General features: G+C 46.0%; 1 protein-coding gene and 2 pseudogenes across 2 annotated transcripts; 1 reads left to right on the top strand and 2 right to left on the bottom strand.

Annotated features, from left to right (window-relative positions):
• The first annotated feature begins 4244 nt into the window (after positions 1 to 4244).
• Positions 4245 to 5596, top strand: LOC125518682 (annotated as a pseudogene).
• Positions 5597 to 6896: 1300 nt separating this feature from the next.
• LOC125525351 lies at positions 6897 to 10945 on the bottom strand (annotated as a pseudogene).
• Positions 10946 to 14861: 3916 nt separating this feature from the next.
• LOC125525352 lies at positions 14862 to 17599 on the bottom strand. Of its 2 annotated transcripts, XM_048690355.1 has the most exons (4): positions 16734 to 17599; positions 16596 to 16649; positions 16456 to 16509; positions 14862 to 15646 (listed from the first exon to the last, which is right to left on the bottom strand). In XM_048690355.1, exon 4 carries the CDS (start codon positions 15636 to 15638, stop codon positions 15180 to 15182), a length of 459 nt encoding a protein of 152 aa, XP_048546312.1. In that variant the 5' UTR covers positions 15639 to 15646; positions 16456 to 16509; positions 16596 to 16649; positions 16734 to 17599; the 3' UTR covers positions 14862 to 15179. The 2 variants fall into 2 exon arrangements, with proteins under 2 accessions (XP_048546312.1, XP_048546311.1); XM_048690354.1 differs by lacking the exons at positions 16456 to 16509; positions 16596 to 16649; positions 16734 to 17599 and adding an exon at positions 15810 to 16150.
• Between the last annotated feature and the right edge of the window lie 1740 nt (positions 17600 to 19339).

Below are 19339 nucleotides of genomic sequence, written 5' to 3'. Positions count from 1 at the left end.
TTGGAGAAACAGACACCCGCCAGCCACCTGTGTGCGAAGCACGTCGGTAGAACCAGTCTCATGAACGCGGTCATGTAATGTCGGTCCGGGCCGCTTCATCCAACAATACCGCCGAATCAAAGTATGACATGCTGGTAAGCAATATGACTATTATCGCCCACAACTCTTTGTGTTCTACTCGTGCATATAAAATCTACGCATAGACTTGGCTCGAATGCCACTGTTGGGGAACGCAGTAATTTCAAAAAAAATCCTACGCACACGCAAGATCCATCTAGGTTATGCATAGCAACGAGCGGGGAGAGTGTGTCCACGTACCCTCGTAGACCGAAAGCGGAAGCGTTTAGTAATGCGGTTGATGTAGTCGAACGTCTTCGCGATCCAACCAATCCAAGTACCGAACGCATGGGACCTTCGTGATCTGCACACGTTTAGCTCGGTGACGTCCCTCGTACTCTTGATCCAGCTGAGGCCAAGGGAGAGTTTCGTCAGCACGACGACGTGGTGACGGTGATGATGAAGTTACCGACGCAGGGCTTCACCTAAGCACTACAATGATATGACCGAGGTGGAAATCTGTGGAGGGGGCACCGCACACGACTAAGATCAACTTTTATGTGTTCTAGGGTGCCCCCCTCCCCACATATATAAAGGAGGGAGGGGGAGGCCGGCCGGCCCTCATAGGCGCGCCAAGGGGGGAGGAATCCTCCTCCTAGTAGGAGTAGGACTCCCCCCTTTCCTAGTCCTACTAGGAGAAGAAGGAAGGAGGGGGAAAGAGAAGGAAGGAGGGGGCGCTGCCCCTCCCCCTAGTCCAATTCGGACTAGGCCCATGGGGGGTGCACGGTCAGCCCTTGGCATCCCCTCTCTCTCTCCCCTAGGCCCAATAAGGCCCATTACTTGTCCGGTGGTTCCGATAACCCTTCCAGCACTCCGATATTTATCCGGTGACCCCCGGAACTCATCCGGTGTCCGAATAACATCATCCAATATATCATTCTTTATGTCTCAACCATTTCGAGACTCCTCGTCATGTCCATGATCACATCCGGGACTCCGAACTACCTTCGGTACATCAAAACACATAAACTCATAATACTGATCGTCGTCGAATGTTAAGCGTGCAGACCCTACGGGTTCAAGAACTATGTAGACATGACCGAGACTCATCTCCGGTCAATAACCAATAGCGGAACCTGGATGCTCATATTGGTTCCTACATATTCTATGAAGATCTTCATCGGTCAAACCGCATAACAACATACGTTGTTCCCTTTGTCATCGGTATGTTACTTGTCCGAGATTTGATCGTCGGTATCTCAATACCTAGTTCAATCTCGTTACTGGAAAGTTTCTTTACTCGTTTCGTAATACATCATCCCGCAACTAACTCATTAGTCACATTGCTTGCAAGGCTTATAGTGATGTGCATTATCGAGAGGGCCCAAAGATACCTTTCCGACAATCAGAGTGAAAAAACTTAATCTCGATCTATGCCAACTCAACAAACACCATCGGAGACACCTGTAGAGCATCTTTATAATCACCCAGTTATGTTGTGACGTTTGATAGCACACTAAGTGTTCCTCCGTTATTCGGGAGTTGCATAATCTCATAGTCATAGGAACATGTATAAGTCATGAAGAAAGCAATAGCAATAAACTAAACGATCATAGTGCTAAGCTAACGGATGGGTCTTGTCCATCACATCATTCTCTAATGATGTGATCCTGTTCATCAAATGACAACACATGTATATGGCTAGGAAACTTAACCATCTTTGATTAACGAGCTAGTCAAGTAGAGGCATACTAGGGACACTATGTTTGTCTATGTATTCACACATGTACTAAGTTTCTGGTTAATACAATTCTAGCATGAATAATAAAGATTTATCATGATATAAGGAAATATAAATAACAACTTTATTATTGCCTCTAGGGCATATTTCCTTCAGCACGTACCACTTCTGCACGCAACCAATCATCGTGTACCTTCGGAGATAGCCTGAATAGCCAGTACTTATTGATTGTAGCTAGTTGCATGCTTTTTTTCATGCAGCGAACCACCGACATGTCAACCAATCACACACATGTTCGTCAGAGTGGATCAAGGTTATTCAAATGCACACATCTAATATGGCCTTGAGAAATGAACGCATATGGCTTGCTAACGGGCCCAATTTACATGTTTCATCAACACATCCATGCCAATACATGTTTTCTCCACTTTTTGTCATGGAAATGTACCTTTCGTGCTAGAAAATATTTTCGTTTTGCCCAAAATGTCATGGATGTGTGTTTTTCTTGTACTGCCTCTCTATCCCAGAAGCTTCATGCCGCCTACACCTCCTTCCTTTCCTCCTGGAGACACCACCTTTCATGGCTAGAAGCACCGGACAATGGTCGGATGCCAATGAAGTGAGGCGTTGTGCCCTAACGTTTAAATAATAATAACCGACCATTCTAGCGAGATCACTGCCCTATGGGGGTGGACCGACACATTCCCGTTGTCGTCTTTCTTGTTATCATAAGTCCATAGGGTACCCACAAACCCCACATCATACACATTATAGCGTGATAATACTTCCCAAAAATCAACCATTCTCCTCTCTGGCCATCCAGGAGAAGTGCTCGTTGCCATTTTGCTTCATTAAATCCTCGCAGATCATCCATGATGCCCCGATTTTGGTTTAATCTGGCACAACAATGTCTACATATGATGTTGATCTTGTGCTCGGGGTTCTCCGTACACAAATGTCCCACGACAATCCTCCACTCCACTCCTTGCTCCTTTATCAACACCTCGATATGTCTCTTAGTAAAGGACACCCACCGCTAGGGCTAGCCATCCGCCAAATCCTCCTCCAGCACTACGTCCTCCTCTTCATCCTCCCTTAAGTGCATACTCGATAATAGAACCTCAATCGACACCTTTACCCTGGTCTGACTTCACACTACTCGCCTCTCATCCCTCCTCCTCCTCCAAAACCCTACCTCTACGATCCATCATCTTTTGACGTGGATGCCCTTTTTTTAACAATCACCTAGGGAGAGGAGGAGATCCCCACCTAAATACATTACTCAAATGGGGGAAGGCCCAAGTTTCAATAGAGGAGCGAGAGGCGGGGTAGGGCTGCCATGACATCGCGGCCGCCTTTTAAGTGGCATCCCTAAATCTATGAGTTAAGAGGTAAAGTCTGAGATGATGTTTTGATGCCCTCCCGCCTCCTTGCAGCCGAACTAATGGGCTATGGACAAGGAAGGAAGCCCGCATCTCTTTATGTAGATTAGACTAAGAATCACATATGGATCCGCTGAGAAGTCCGGCTCGGAGCAGGAGATACGGTGGCACTCCTGGCATCGCCTAAGGGGAGAGAAACCTTCACAAGTTAGGGGAAAAGACAGATGACTGAGTTTATTTGCTCAAGAGGTGCACTTAGGGCATTTCTAACTAATCCCCAATAAGGCCATAAGGGAGTAAATTCGGTTATACTCCCTTACGGCGCACCTAGACGATCCCCTAACCGCCATAGTGGAGTAAATTATTTACTCTACCTCCCAATATCCACCCCCCCCCCAAATCTTCCTAATTATACTCACTCCAGCCGTGGCCAAGTAAAACTGGTGCCTCTCTTTCTCCCACCCCCTGCACCGCCCTATCTCGCGCCGCTGCAGCCGCCACGCCCTGCCGCAATCATCGATGGCCGTCCTTCTGGCCCGAATGGATAGCCTGGGCCCTTTCCTCATCCCGCCAGCCACCGTCGCCAGCTTTTCGCCACCGGAAATCACCCACGCGCGCGCGTTGCCGCCCGCGCCAAAGAAGTTTGGGGGTGAAAACAACCCACTAGGTGCAAGCACCTCCTTCAACCCCGCCAATGGCCTCGGGGTGGCCACCGCCTCTCTTGCAATGCCCCCCTGACCTCTTGCAGCTCCCGCCGGAGCCAAACAAGCTCGAAAGCCGATGGTGGCGACGCTCGCCGAGGTGGCCGCAAAGAAGAAGATGAAGAAGGCCACAGCGGCGCCTCGTCCTAGGTCGGTGCCTCGTGTAGCTACTCCGGTGCCCCCTACAGCCACTGCTCCAGCGCGGGCGGGGATGTAGCCGGCCACAAGCATCGCGGCCGCCAAGTGCTCAATAAAATGCCTACAAGGTAAAGAAAAATCGTGCGTCTTGTTGGTATCCGATCATGATTGTTGGTGGCTGGTAGTGATTCTTGGTGGGGTTTGCTTTGTTATCGTAGTGCCGAGATGAACGCGGCTGAATTCCTCGCATCTTTGGAGTCCTCGGCCGCCGTTGGACTTGGTGAGCTCAACTACAACTCATTTTGGCATCATTCGGAGGCGACCCAAGACAAGGAGCAAGAGGTGATAGGGGAAGAGGACGAGGGCGAGCAGGAGGAGGCTAAAGAGGTGGTGGCCGATGAGGAGTTAGCCGAGGAAGAGAGGGTTGTGGAGGTGAGCAAAGCAAGCATGAAGGTGCCAAGGTCACGCACCACCAACTACAACCAAAAGGAGGATATTGCTCTTTGCGATGCTTGGTGCGCGATCTCCATGGATGCAACGATCGGAACGGATCAAACCAAGACCATGTTTTGGGAGAGAATTACCGAGCACGACAACAACACCATGGACATGCGATCAAGCCGTACGCAAGGTTCTCTTGGGCACCGTTGGAGCACCATTCATGACCAATGCAACCGATGGTCCAGTTGCATCAACCAAGTGAATCCTACACCACCGAGTGATGTGCAAGTGGCGGAGTATGGCCCCTACATCCAAGAACTATTGAAGCATAGAAACACCAAGTTTGGCCACAAGCCCTTCACATTGCATCATTGCTACAATGAGCTATGCAAGAACGAGAAGTGGATCCAACGAATCATGAAGACCACTCCAAAGAGATCTTGGTTGAGCATATCCGTTGAGGAGGACGACGAGGTTGACGAAGATGCCAACAATAGACCGGAAGGAAACAAGATTGCAAAAGAAAGAAAGAAAGAAAGAAAGAAAGAAAGAAAGAAGAGAAATGCATTCGGTGGCACTTACAAAGAAAAACTTCTGGCAATGATCGAGACCAAGAATGGTCGAACACACAAAAGAGAAGATGGCGAGGTGGAATGAGCTCAAGGTGTTGGAGGATGAGAAATGGAATGCCAAGTTTGGCGGCCGAAGAGAGATAGTTGAAGGCGGAGGAGCGTAGAATTGCACTTGAGGAGGAGAGGATTCGTAATGCCAAGAAGACCGAAGAGCATGCTACCATGTTTATGAATCCAAACACAATGGATGAAACCACAAGAAAGTATTGGGACCTCAATCGTGGAGAGATCTTGAAAGCCACTCTTCGGAATGTTGGTGGTGGTCGAGGGGGTTGGTGGCGGTGATGGTGGTGGCCGAGGTGGTGGTGGCGATGATGGTAGTGGCCGAGGGCATGGTGGTGGCCGAGAGGATGGCGGTGGTGATGGTGACCGAGAGGATGGTGGAGTTGTTTCTTCGCCGACGACCTCGTTTGATTAGTGGTGGCCGAGGGGGTGGTGGTGCACGCCATTGGTTTGCTCGATCCACAACATATACATGTTATATTTGTGGTGATTTTCGATTGAACATAGCGTTTGAAGTGATGCCTTTTGGGTTTGCATGTTTTAATTTGAAAAAAACGTTGTTCATGTTATGATGGTTATGCTATGCATGTTTTAATTTGAATATTTTTAAGATATGTATTGTGTAGTGTTTGAAGTTCTTGCGGTTAGAACATAAAATCTACACAATTTTGTTTTTACTCCACTAACTATAAGGGATCAGCTAGGTGCGGCCACCGTGAGTGGAGTGAAAATTTACTCCACTAACTTTTTTTTGCGGGAACTCCACTCAACTAACTTTACTCGCCAGATACTCCCTTTTTTTTTGAAATGCGCCCCTTAATATTTAGGGGGTCGGTTAAACATGCCCTAGCCTGTTCTCATATTGTTTTCCAATGAAAAAACAAAACAAGATTTATACACCAAAGGATCTTGTTATTCGTTCTCCAATCAAAAAAGAAAACACCCATTTTGTTGTTGTTGTTATTGTTGCGTGCATGGAATTGTTCAGTACGCCGTGCGTGCCACTCGAAAGCAGGAGCTATAGCATAGGGCCTAGGCAACGACGCCGGAGAGCAAGCCACAAATGCGGTTGACGACGGGGAGGTAGGCGGCGCCCAAGTGGAGGCGGGAGAACACGTCGACGACGCACTTCTCGCCGACCTGCCCCAGCACCACGCAGCACTCCTTGCTGAGGTGCGGCACGCCCCGGACTAGCGTCCGGATGATGTCGCGCGCGCACGGCACCGGCGTCTCCATCACGGTCTTCCAGCAGTCGGGGGCGACCGGGCGGCCGCGGTGCCCAGGGGCCTCTGCCGCCGCGGCGGCCGTCGTCGACACGGCGTGCCCGACGACGAGGACGAGGATCGGGAGGCAAAGGCGGAGGACCGAGCACGAGTGGCCCGCCATTGTTGCGTGCAGCACGAGGTGGCGGTTGTACGTACGCACGCACGCAACTCTGCAATGCTGCTGTGCTGTGTCAGTAGTACACAGTGCAGTATTTGTAGAGCAAGGTGTCCGTGTCTCACTTGCAGATTAAACCAGCGCGGTAACGCTGTTGGTTACTGTAGATTACTCCCAGGACTCCGTTACTCGTATTGAAGCTGTCTTCACGGCCATTGATGGCCATGGTGGAGAGTTTTAGAATGGTGGAGTAACGAGTAATGTTTGTGTCTGTTGCAAGATCTGTTAGACAGCGCATGACGATACTAATATCGCTTGAGCGGTGTGAATTTACCAGTAGCAAGCAAACTCATTTCGTATAGCTACTTAACTGGGTAAGATATGCATGCTGACCAGACCAAACAGAACTAGGGTTGACAAACAAAAGCTAATTTTTTTTACCACTCCTACAAAAAGCAGTAGCATCAGAAAGAACCAATAGAACAAACCTACTACAGATTTGAACCTCTACAGCACTGTTGGCTCTAGCCTCTACTGCACATTTTATTCCAAGGCCTGCTACGACTTGCTTGCACTGTGATTTAGTCAGCAAACCAACGCTCTAGATAATGTGGATACCAAGGAAGAGACACCCTACAGAGCTACAAAAAACCTGAAACCATCTCAGCAGACTATGCACAGGATTCCGCAGCAGCAACTCACGGATGTATGTGGCACTCCCTTATGAACGCGTGATCGAAAATGACATACTTGGACCAGTAATTGCGGTATTTTGGCAACCCAACCTCAAGCCAAGGTTTCAGATTCCCGTTGTAGTGTATGACTGCAGCCTGCTCGATATCCTTTGGGTTGACATTCCGCTTGTATCCTAAGCCCAAGAGATGCCATGAGCGATCGAGAGGGAAGGTGTTGTTCCAGAATGTCACCAGGCCAGCAGGGAGTGTTCCTAACTTCCATAGCAGTCTATGTTCATTCTGCAGAATGAGAAACATGTGCTTTGTGGAATATATGGCAAGAGTAGAACAGAATAGCAAAAACATACTCAGCTCCAACATAGTTCAGTACTTAAATAAAAGGGATCAATGGCAAATAAATAATGCTCATACGGAAAGAAAGAAATGCAATTTTCATTTTACTTGTTGTCGGAGCTCATGCGAAATATAAGGTTGAGGGCTCACTTTAAATATCGTTGAGAAGCTCACGAATACTCACCTGTTCTTGCCAGTAGTGATACACAGCAGTAATATTCTGCCTTCTCCACTCAGACAAATCAAACATGTTCATGCCATATGCCCACCCACATGCACGTCGGTCAAATTTCTTGGCGATAAGAGGGTTTGAGAAGTTGAGATACCTATCAAACCTATGGAAAATCTCACCACAGGTTTTGACGGCACCATTAACCCTGCCTTTGAGATCTACCGACCAAAGTGGACTTAAGTCCTGCTGGACTACAATGTCATCATCGACAAATAACACCTTGTTAAGTTTTGGGAAGATCTCAGGAAGATAAAACCTCAGATGATTGAGAATTGACAGGTACTTGGGGTTCCGGAACTTGGGGTTTCTATCAGGTTTATTCTGTGGAGTATGGAAGTAGTAATTGATCATGAACTGGGACGCCAGTTGCTTCAGAACTGGACTGTAGCTCGAATTTAGCCATGTAAAGTCTTCAACTTTCTGGACCTGAATAGCAGCTTTAACCGGGGGATTCGCCAAAAACCACATCCTCATTGCAGCATAATTAAGTTTATCAGTCACAATATGGAAGACATGGTCTGCTGGTTTCTGCATTTTATTTAGGTTAAGATATTAGTACTTGGTACATGTAAAATGAATTTGAATTTTCTGAAAATGGTCACTGCACCATAAGTTTACTTGCAATGATGTAAGCACCTAATTAGTTATGCGTGCTCCCTTCTGCACCAAACAATATACCTTAGCATGTATAAGAGTTGAGTTCACAACCACAGCGGCGGCAAGTACATTGTCAGAGAATAATGCATAGTGATGTAGTTTCGGATCTTCCAACTTGTCTTGATATGGAAAATGCTTATTGTTGGAACTGGATGTATAGTACTCATTTGTAAGCCGCAGCGCAAGACAATGAAGCCTCTTTGGCAGAGCTTTAGCTGCTGCCTGTGCTGCGTAGGTAGCCTCTTGCTTGTTAGCCTCGAGCTGGTTCTCTGTCCAGTGAAGGTTTGTTTGTAGCTTATCAATGGCAGCTGCACAGTTGTCATGGACTTGTTTGATCTTTGCTAATATCAATTCCATCGCTCTAATTTTTTTATGGACACTGTAAACAATAAAATTGGGTTAAATAGTTAAGAGCCGGTCACTTGCTATAAAAGAGTAACCAAAACAGCAGGTACGCATCATCACTCAACACCAAGGGTGAAATACTTTTTAATACAAAGAAAGAGAAGTACTTCTTTGGTAACTGCCTATCAATGGTTGTACCACTCAGTGCTTGCTAGATATCCCTCATCCTTCTTCGGAGATCCTTTACAAACCCATGATTGCCTCTAGAAGGTAAAAATCCAATGTATCCTTTCGCTCTTCTCAACTGGTCCTTGAGAACGAGTATCGTCTTATCTGAAGAAGTTGGGGAATAACTAGTATTACTACTAGTTATCATTGCACCAGACTCTTTTGACGTAGAGTCTGTAATTTGCTGAGATAATTTTTCATCATTCTGGAAAATCAAATCACTATTGGTTAAATCATTACCTAATGCCAAAAGAAAAAGTATACTGTCAGCCTGTGAAAACTAAAAGCTGCAGATTAATTCTATAAATTACACAAAAAGCTAGGTATAGAAAGCTTCTCTCAATAAGTGACTCGTAATAATATTTTCCAAGTTCTTTTTTTCCCTAAAATACACCACCACTGGTTTATTATCTATTAATATGTTGAAGAAAAAAGACTGCAGAGCAATAACAAAGCCTAAATGATAGGCAAGTCCACAACAGGGAGTAAACGGCAGGTTCTCTTCAATTAGTGTTTCTACAAAGAAAGCATTTGTAAGAACAAAACCAAAAGGATTCGTTGCCTCAATAAATGGAAAGGAGATGCGCCTACAATTAGTTACAAGAAGGAAAGCTAATAAACATAAGAACCGCAAAGAAGTGAAACAAATAGTACTCCCTCCGTTCCAAAATACTTGTCGTGGTTTTTGTTCAAATTTGGAGGGAGTACTTTGAGATTAGTCATGACGAAAATTTGATATTCCATGAGGCCACCAGCCCGGCAGCACAGCAGAAACTGCAAACTGAATGTTGACCTAGGATGACTCTGTTAGTGACAGAATGTAATAAACCATGCCTCAATAAGCCTAGACTTAATCCGGTAATAAGGATTTTGTCTGTTCACATAATTCAGAGTTATTTATGTACAAATGTAACACCTATAAGTTTTAATTGATGAGCAGGAATGTATGCACAGCTCTAGTTTCCAAAAAACAAAACAGTCATTACCTTGTCCAATTGGACATTTAGATCTCCAGCATTGTGCATTGCACGAACTTTGTTATCCCCGGCTGCACCAAAATTGGTCAGGCCACTCTGTTTGGTGAGCTGAGCACCCTCCTCCGAAGTAATAACCACGCCATCAGCTCGTTTTCTCTTACTCATATCATGTGACGACACCTTCGCCTCTTCTACATTGCGCACTCCGCTGTCCTTACTAACCCTGGATTCACCTGACATCTCTATATTGCTTCCCATGACAACTTGATGAATTCCACCATTCTGTCCCAGTTGAGTACCCTGATCGCCCACATTGTTCGCTCCTGTATCCGATGCATCCTTCGGCACAGGATCAAATGTGTCCTAGGAATATATTCAGCACTACAAACTTCAGATGACAACCTTTCACATTCATTTAGGAAGAAGAAGAACAAATGGACGCATATCTAAGAAGAAATTCACCTGCGGCAGAGCGTTCAGGCGCTTCCCCGCCTCGTTCCGGGAAATCTACGAAAAGGGAAACACGTCAGGACCGCAAAGCTTCAGTCGACCTCCGAAAGCCTTTCAGTAACATGAAGAAATTCCCAAACGCGGCCATACCAAATTGGAGGGATCAGGGCCGAAGGCGCTCCCTGTCACTGCGAAGATCACCAAGAACACACACGCGTCAGGGACGGGTTCGGTGGGCACTCCGTTGCGAACGAAGGGGCAAGGGCAAGAGGCGTACGGGCGGGGCCGGAGAAGGGGGAGATGGGTGCGCCGCTGTAGAGCGCGAGGGGCGCGAGCACCGAGGCGATGAGCAGCGCCAGCACTGCGTCCCGCGTCCTACATTTTCGCCGCCACCGCCGCGCCGCGGCCATGGCCGCAGTCGATCGTCTCCGGCGACGTGATGATTAGAGCCGCCGCTTATGAGTGTCCTGGGAGCGTTCGGTTCAGAGAGACCTCTGCGGGTCAGTGCGCATTCAGGTTCACGCCAGGCCGTCAAGATCAGGGTTGCCACGCTCCGGTGGTTCTGTTTGGGGCGGGATTTTGCTAATTCTCGCCCGCATACACCATAATAAAATCTGTTTTGTAATTTATTTTTGAAGCATAGAAAATTTGTTGAACAAAGCATGGTAAATTCTGTTTATATACCATGACAAATTACATGAACATCACATGTAAAAAGAATCAATATTTTTTGTGCCATCTTCTTCTATGTGAACAAATGACACATAAATTTGTTAAGTTTTTCTTCTACTCCCTCCGTTTCTAAATATAAATTTTTGTAAAGATTCCACAATGGGCTACATACGAAGAATCTACACTCTAAAATGCATCTATATGAATCCTTATGTGACTATAGTGAAATCTCTAAAAAGACTTATGTTTAGGAACAAAGGGAGTATGTGTTTTTCAAGTATTGGCAGTTTTTTAGTTTCATAACTGGTATGGTCTGCTCGTACTGACTTGGCTTTAAAACATAATTGTTAAGTTTTTAAGTTCTAATCCATTTGGACATGATGGGTGGTGTATTATACATATTATGGCAAAAAAATACTAATGAAGAATCAAGCCCAAATTTCAGGTTTAAGGCTTGTTACTAGTCAACATGAAAATTGGTCCCCGCAAAAAAAACATGAAAATTGGCCTTTTTTGTCCATTTTTTCTGTTTTTCGCTATGATGGCGTTGGGTTGAGGGGAGGCTCAATTAAAGTCTTGGCCGGCCTTAGGTCGCGCTAGGAGACTGTTTCAGCTCATATAGGTGTCCTTTATTTATGGTTTGCTCCAACTGACCTTTTCTTTCTACGAGTGTTCTAACCGCCCTTGATGTTTCAAAGGTATGCACTTTATGTGGGTGACTTTAAATTTTTGTTGCTATATTGGTCACATGCTATTTCTGCCAACCCTTGGCGCAACTATGAACAACTATTGTCAAAAAACATTGGCTGGTGGAGTTTGCCACAAATAAAGATAAACCTTGTTTTGGGAAGATGGAATATGTCACTAGTCAAACACACCTTGCCTCACTGAATTTGGGTAATTTAACCACAGTTTTTTTGTTGATTGCTTAAGAGATAGCTAACGGTTCATGTCAATATTTGGGGACCGACCGTGTGTTTTGAGGCCAAACTTCTGGGTTTTGGCAAAGCAGTGTGTTTCTGTGGTTCTCTTTTGTATTCTTTGATCATAGGTAAAACCAGGGCAACAAAATCGGTCAACCTTGTATTTGTTCTGATATTTTTTTTATCAATGAATAATACGCAAGCTTTGCGAATTCACGAAAAAAAATAGGGCAACCTAAGAACTGAGCTCAGCCCCTCGCAAAAAAAAAGATACTAAGCTCAGCCGAGGACTTGAGATTTCCTTTACGCGAAACCATCGATGCACCAGCGTTTGCTCTCTTCTTTTTGACGTCAAATGCACCATCGTTTGCTAATGTTTAGACGATGACAGACAGACACGGTTGCATTGAAGAAAAACCCAGTGCTCCACTCGATCACCTGCCATCTGTAGTGCACCAGTACGTAGTCGTCATCGCAGTGGAGCGCGCCGACTAGCGCGGCAGACTAGCGCGGCAGACTAGCGCGGCCGCGCGGCCGACTCGGCCGCGCTAGTCGGCCGCGCTCCCCGGGGGCCGCCGATACGCACATGCTGCATGCACCCTCTTACACGCAAGGCAACGCAACCATCCCTACGATGCGGCTGCGGCTGCGGCTGCGACTGCGACAGGGGATCGAGATGCAACTGCCAAGGCACGCGGAGGCATCTCTCTCGAGCCTCGGCCGAGGAAGGAGGCGGTTGCGCTCGCGCGGGCAGAGGCAGGCGTGCACCGCGTGGACCCCTGCCCCTTCCTTGGCGCCACGGATTCACCTGGCCTGGGGACGGACGGAGGGATGGTCCCGATCGAGCTCCTCCTGGCCACGGAACCCACATTCCCTGGTGCATGGGCGGCGGACCCAGCGCAGCACTCCACGCCAATGCCTTTCGCGTTTCCCTCCCTCGTACCACCACACCTCGGCCCCGGCCGTCCCCGGGAGCACCCGACCGCCCGGATCGCTCCATCCGTTCTGCACCCATGCATGCGGCCTGCGCCCCAAAGTTCGTTCCAGGGTGCCGGTGGACGTACGTGCACATGTTACGTGGTCCGGCCTGCTAAACGCAACGACTACTCACCGGCGCCTCATCATCATCTAGAGAAACTTAATTAGCTAGCTGGCGTCCCCATTAAATCACTGCAGTGATTAGTGACTCGACAAATTCGCAATCAATGTGCTACCACCGGGTTAAGTTAAGACGGTCCAAATTTGGAACGGCAGTTACCGCAACTGGGCAAAGCCCAAATTTTGGGCGCTTCCTCGAGTAGAGTTGATATTTCTTTTAGAGAAAAGTATACTTTTCATCCCTTAATTCTTGACGAAGTCTAGATTTGATTCCTCAACTTTAAAACCAAACAACTTGCGCCCTTAACTACTGAAAACGGCCAAGATTCATCCCTGGTCATGGTTTTGACCGGTTTTGGTGCTGTCCCAACCCGGTTTTGACCGTGCCGACTCAAATTCGCATACCTTTTCCAAGTCCATTTAATGTTTTCAAATTCGGGTATTTTTTTCAAATACGTGAACTTTTTAAAAATTTGTGTACTTTTCCAAATTTGCGTACTTTTTTTTAAATCCACGTACTTCTTTAAAGTTCCTGTGGTTTTTTTAAAATTCATGTAATTTTTAAAAATTGGCATACTTATTCCTATTCACGTATATTTTTTTGGGTTTGAAAATTTTATGTGAAATTGAAAACATATGCGGATTTGAAATCTTTTACGCGAATTAGAAAAAAAATGTGTGGATTTGAAAATTTATGTCAACTTGAAACAAGTATGTGAATTTCAAACAAAGTTCATGGATTGGAAAGGAACACGGATTTGAAAAAAATACACGAACTTTAAAAAGTATGCGGATTTGAAACAAGTACGCGAATTTAAAAAACAGATGGATTTGAAAAAAAATACTTGGATTCGATAAAATTACACGAAGTTGAAAAAATACACTGATTTGAGAAAATTACGCAAATTAAAAAATCATGGATTTGAAAAAGTACACAAATTTCAAAATAGTTCACAGATTTGAAAAAGGTATGTTTATTTTTGAAAAAATTGCACGACCTTGAAAAACTATGTGGATTTGAAAAGAGTATGTGAATTTTAAAAAGTTCACGGATATGAAAAAATTACGCGAATTTTAGTCGGAACCGGTCAAAACCGGGGTCAGTCAGCACCAAAACCGGTCAAAATCGAGACCAGGAACAAATCTTGTCCGGTTTCGTTAGTTGGGGATGTAAGTTGTCCGATTTCAGAATTGAGGGACCAAATCTAGACTTCACCAAGAGTTGAGGGACGAAAAGTATACTTTTCTCTTTCTTTTAATTAAAGCTTCTGGATGAATGCTCGCTCTCACCCGCTCGTCCAGTTAATCTGGCCGAAACAGTGCATGCTTCTGGGCGCAAACACGCGAAAGCGTTTGGCGTCCGGCCACAAACTCCGGCGAACGGCCGCCGCTGACAGCTCTACTCCAGGCCGGATTCTTCTACTCTAGCAGCTGTCATGTTCTTGCATGAAATACTAGGATATTTTGCTTTTCATCAGGCCTTCGTTCTCAATAACCTAGATAGAACAACGCACTTAATTACCACCTTCAACCTTAGTTCAAAAGGTCTGTCTAGGACACATCTAGATATGACATAGTTATGTCACATCTAACCTGATATCTACTATATTTGTGGTCTATTTTTCTTCTTATTTTTTTATTCCTTGTTGTTGTGTATCTGTGAGAGTTTAGATGTGATATCCTTAGAAAATATCTAGATGTGAATTAGGCAAACTGTAGTTCAAAACTATGACGCTTATTTTGGATAGGAGGGAGCAGAACAATTCAGTTAACCACTGCTAGCACGAACTTGGCTCAAGTTTTTATTGATTTGGGGCGACTGCAACAAGAGTACAAGACCCAGACCCTCCAATGCACATAAACTTAAAACTGACAACTGAAACATCTTATCTTACACACAGAAAAGTAAAGCGAGGAGAAAGAAGCAAAGCAACAAGAACGGGACGCCCTCTCGTCAGATGCATCCATGATTTCCTTCCTAGCTAGGATCATCGACCTCTCTATCCAGCGACGTCAGCGCATCGCCGCTGACACGGACGGAACCTCGGGCGGGTGGGGTCCGGGCTCCGTGCTGACCTCGATCGCCACGTTGCGTCATGCGGCGGGATTGGCCCCCTCGAGCACGGCGCGCCACATGGGGTCCACCTCGTCGTCGCCGGCGGTGACGACCCACTCCTCCAGGACGACGAACAGCATCATGTTGCTCGGCGGCGCGATGAAGCGGTCGCCGGGCACGCCCACCGCCGCCACGTGCCCGTCCACAGCCGAACGGAAGAACACCTCCCGGAGCTCCACCAGGGGGCTGGTGACGGGGGCGTCCAGGCCGCCGTGGCAACTCAGCCACGGGAAGTCGAACACCCCCGGCGGCGGCTTCCACGCATCCCCATCCCCATCCCCGCCCTCCACCACCGCCGGCGCCGCCTCATGGAATGCCGCTTCCGCCTGCGCATCAGCCGCCGCCGCCGCCGCCAGAGCCGACATCTTCGCTGGCGGCGAGTCCCCCTCCTCCTCCTCTCCCCGCGCACGCTTCCTGCTGCCCTCTCGCTGATCCATGCGCCGCGCTACACAACACAAACAAACACACACACGCATGCACACCAACATCTCAGCTCCGACAACAAATATATCTTACTCCACTTTGCATGCGACAAGAAACACAGGAGCTACTGTTTGATCGATGTTCAATTGTTCATCGGAAGAACACATCCGCATGCATTCAGTTACCTGTGCTTCTAGCCTTCTAGGCAAGGAAGGATAATGTCGGGGCTGGGGAGAGGCGCCGGCCCTCTCCTCAGGTGTTCGGTCTTTTGCGGTGGCGGCGGTGGTTGGTGTGGTTGGGGGGATCGATGCGGTGGTGTGGAAACTATGTTAGGGTGTGTGCGTCTATATATATAGAAGACACACGCTGTGTACTGACGGCCTTCAGGGTGAGAGGCCGAGGGCGATGGACGGTGTTTTGCACGGCATCCCACTACTACTTTTGTATCAACATGGATTCCATGTGACACTGGAAGGCCGGGGTGGTCCTCCTTTTTGAGAAAAGAAATATAAAAAGTGAACTGATTTTGTATGAATTCTACTCCCTCCGTTTGGAATTACTTGTTGCAGAAATGGATATATCTAAATGTATTTTAGTTCTAGATACATTCATATCTGAGACAAGTAATTCCGAACAGAGGGAGTAGTTTTGTACTGGTGCCGTTTGAATTGGATGGAGGTAGAAGTAGCTTTATTTGCTGATTTCAAGGGCAGCTAGTGATTGTTATGGATGTGTTCGGGGCTCTTTCCTTTTTGTGGGCAGTTGCAGTAGAATAATAATAAAAAAATATTATAGATATGTTAAAGAATTAATTAAAGATCGAAAATATACCTGGTGCCGAAGGGGAAAGTCGGATACGAGTTCTCACCGGATCCACATCCAGATCTGCATAGGTCAGCCGACTACTGATGTTATGGCGACCAAGGGAATTTTCGATACGGTAAAGAATTAACGAAAGATCAAAAGAATACCTGTTACCGAAGGGGAAAATCGGATACGAGTTCTCACCGGATCCACATCCTTATCTGCATAGATCAGTTGACTCCTAATGTTATGGCGACCAAGGGAATACTTTATATGGTAAAGAGTTATGAAAGATTGAAAAATACCTATTGCTGAAGGGGGAAGTCGGATATGAGTTCTCACCGGATCCACATCCAAATCGACGTAGGTCAGCCGACTCCTAATGCTATGGCGACCAAGGGAATTTTTTGATATGGTAAAGAATTAATGGAAGATCAAAAAACATATTTGTTGCCGAAGGGGAAAGTCGGATATGAGTTCTCATCGGATCCACATCTAGATCTGCATCGGTCAGCCTACTCCTAATGTTATGGCGACTAGGGGATCTAGGTTCCCGGTGACTAGAAGCGAGGTTGTGGATGTGAGAAACATGGTATCAAGTGGTCGACAGGTGCTATGAGTATGTGAAGAGCTTTGTCGAATAATAGAACCTTAAGGGTGTCAACTACCCGAAGTGTGGTATGTCGCTACCTGGATCTATGATGGAAGGTGGCAATGCAAGAGAGAACCAAAGGAGATCTAGGGATGGAAGATGCTTAACTATTCGTGAAGAGGAAAGTCGATTACCTATCATCGCCATCAAATTCACATCAAGATCTATGTAGGTCGACTCACTTCGAGAGTAGTATTCTGGTCTTGGATTCATATTTTCGGTGCTAGAACTGAGGGTGGAGATGGCGAAGGTGAAATCACACGAGGAGGGGATACTGGAGCATGGCGATGAGGTTCATTGAATGATAGAACCTTTAGGTGTCAACTACCTAAAATGAGGATGCCGGTACCTGGATCTATTACGGGAGGTGACGATGCAAGAGAGAACATAAGGAAGCCGAGGGATGGCGGCGGCCGGCCAGATGCCGGAGGAGGTCGAGGGATGGAAAAGATAGGGAAGATGGTGAATTTTGTGGTTGGAAGGTCTGCAGGTGATAATAGGTGTAGAACGGGCCATGGCGATGGGGGGGGGGGGGGCGGGGGGAGGGTCCACACGGGGGGAATGGGGAGAAAGAAGGGCGAGCGGAACGATGCTTTATAGAAAAAAATTAGGAGGGGGGGGCGGAGCTCTGCGCAGAAGGGGGAACATAGTCCCACGGGGAATGTGGAGAAAGGAGGGCGAGCGGAACGATGCTTTATAGAAAAAAATTGGGGAGGGGGGGGGGGGCGCTCGGCGGAAGGGGAATATAGTGCCACATGAATGTAGGAGTGGAAGAAAGGAGGGTGAACGAAATGATTCGTTATATAACTGAGGGATGGTGCCACGGAAATATAAATAATAAAACATTTTTAAAACTTCAGCCGATTATAAATCGTACCTTTTTGCGTGTGTTTGGTGAAAATTACCTGTTGGCCGTTAAAAGATTGTCATAAAGGAAATGATCAGCTTGTCCTTAAATTGAAATTGACAATAATTGGATTGTTCGAAAAAAGCTACCCAGACTAACTATTTATTGTCAATTCCAATTATTGTTCAAAAAAGGACATTGGCTATGATAATGATATGATGTTTAGTTTGCGTTAATCTGCTCTACCATAACACGCAAGCAACATAGCACACCCGTTAGAGCCTTCCATGGTGTTTTCAGATTCACACTCCATTTCTATACCTCAACGTACTGATTTGTATTTAATATGGGATCCGCAATTTTGAAAAATCATTGAAGTTTCATATTTTCAAAAAACTATATATTTGAAATGTGTTAGAACACATTTTCTATGTGCTTTGTTTCAATTTTCCATGAAGTAAAGATATCATTAAATTTGAAATGCATCACTTAGTTTTACCAATGGTTCAGTAATTTGAAATGCATTACACTGTATTTCGATCTTGATTCAATAATATTAGGACACTTTCACAAAAGTTCCAAAAAATAGCATCATTTCGAATGCATTCGAAATGCATGTCAGCCATAATCCGATAATATGTGTATACATTTCACAAAAGTTCGAAATGCATTTTAATCATGATCTAGTCAAACTTCAAATGCATTTTTCTTAATTTTAGTTCAGATTTAGAAAGCTTCAAATGCATTTTTAATGAATTTAAGTCTTGATTCCATAACATTTGAATGCATTTAAGAAAAGCGCCGAGTACATTTAAAATTCATATGACAGCATTTCAATCATGATCAAGTACAATTAAAATTTGCAATGCCGGGACCCACAACCAAAAATTCACGCATTTTCACAAATTACATTTTTTCAAAAAAACAAGGGTAGTAGAAAACTATTCCGGTTGCATATATAAATCGATATATTTCAGCGGTTCGGTGCATGTATAAATATACAAAATACTACATACGTGAATACATGATAGCATGTAAGATATGCATTGCATAAAAATAGAAATACAACACACTTCTGAAAAGCATGCGCCCACGGTGGATTCTAGAAAAATCGTGTTCGTCGCAATCTATTCATCAAGGGACACTTGCAAGGATACACGTATCGATCAGTTCATAGATTGATGGTTTTGCAGATATTGTTTTCTTTTTTGCGCTAATTTTCAAGATATTGTTCCTTGGCACTTAGCAGCACCAATCATTAAGAAAAACAGGTCGCACACGACCGACCGACGGGCTCTCACACACAAGCGATGTCACCAGCGGGCATACGTTTCTGGCGTACGATCGATCGTCCGTCCCCGCCCACAGCTCAACAGATCAGCGTGCGTGCGTGCATGCATGCATGCAGAGAC

The sequence above is a fragment of the Triticum urartu genome, chromosome 7 (assembly GCF_003073215.2).
Source record: "Triticum urartu cultivar G1812 chromosome 7, Tu2.1, whole genome shotgun sequence".
Lineage (NCBI taxonomy): Eukaryota > Viridiplantae > Streptophyta > Magnoliopsida > Poales > Poaceae > Triticum > Triticum urartu.
This window is presented reverse-complemented; position numbering and strand designations above follow the sequence as displayed.

Excerpts from the sequence above, each read along its gene's own strand:
- LOC125525352 (XM_048690355.1), bottom strand. The coding sequence starts at position 15,638 with ATGGATCAGCGAGAGGGCAGCAGGAAGCGTGCGCGGGGAGAGGAGGAG.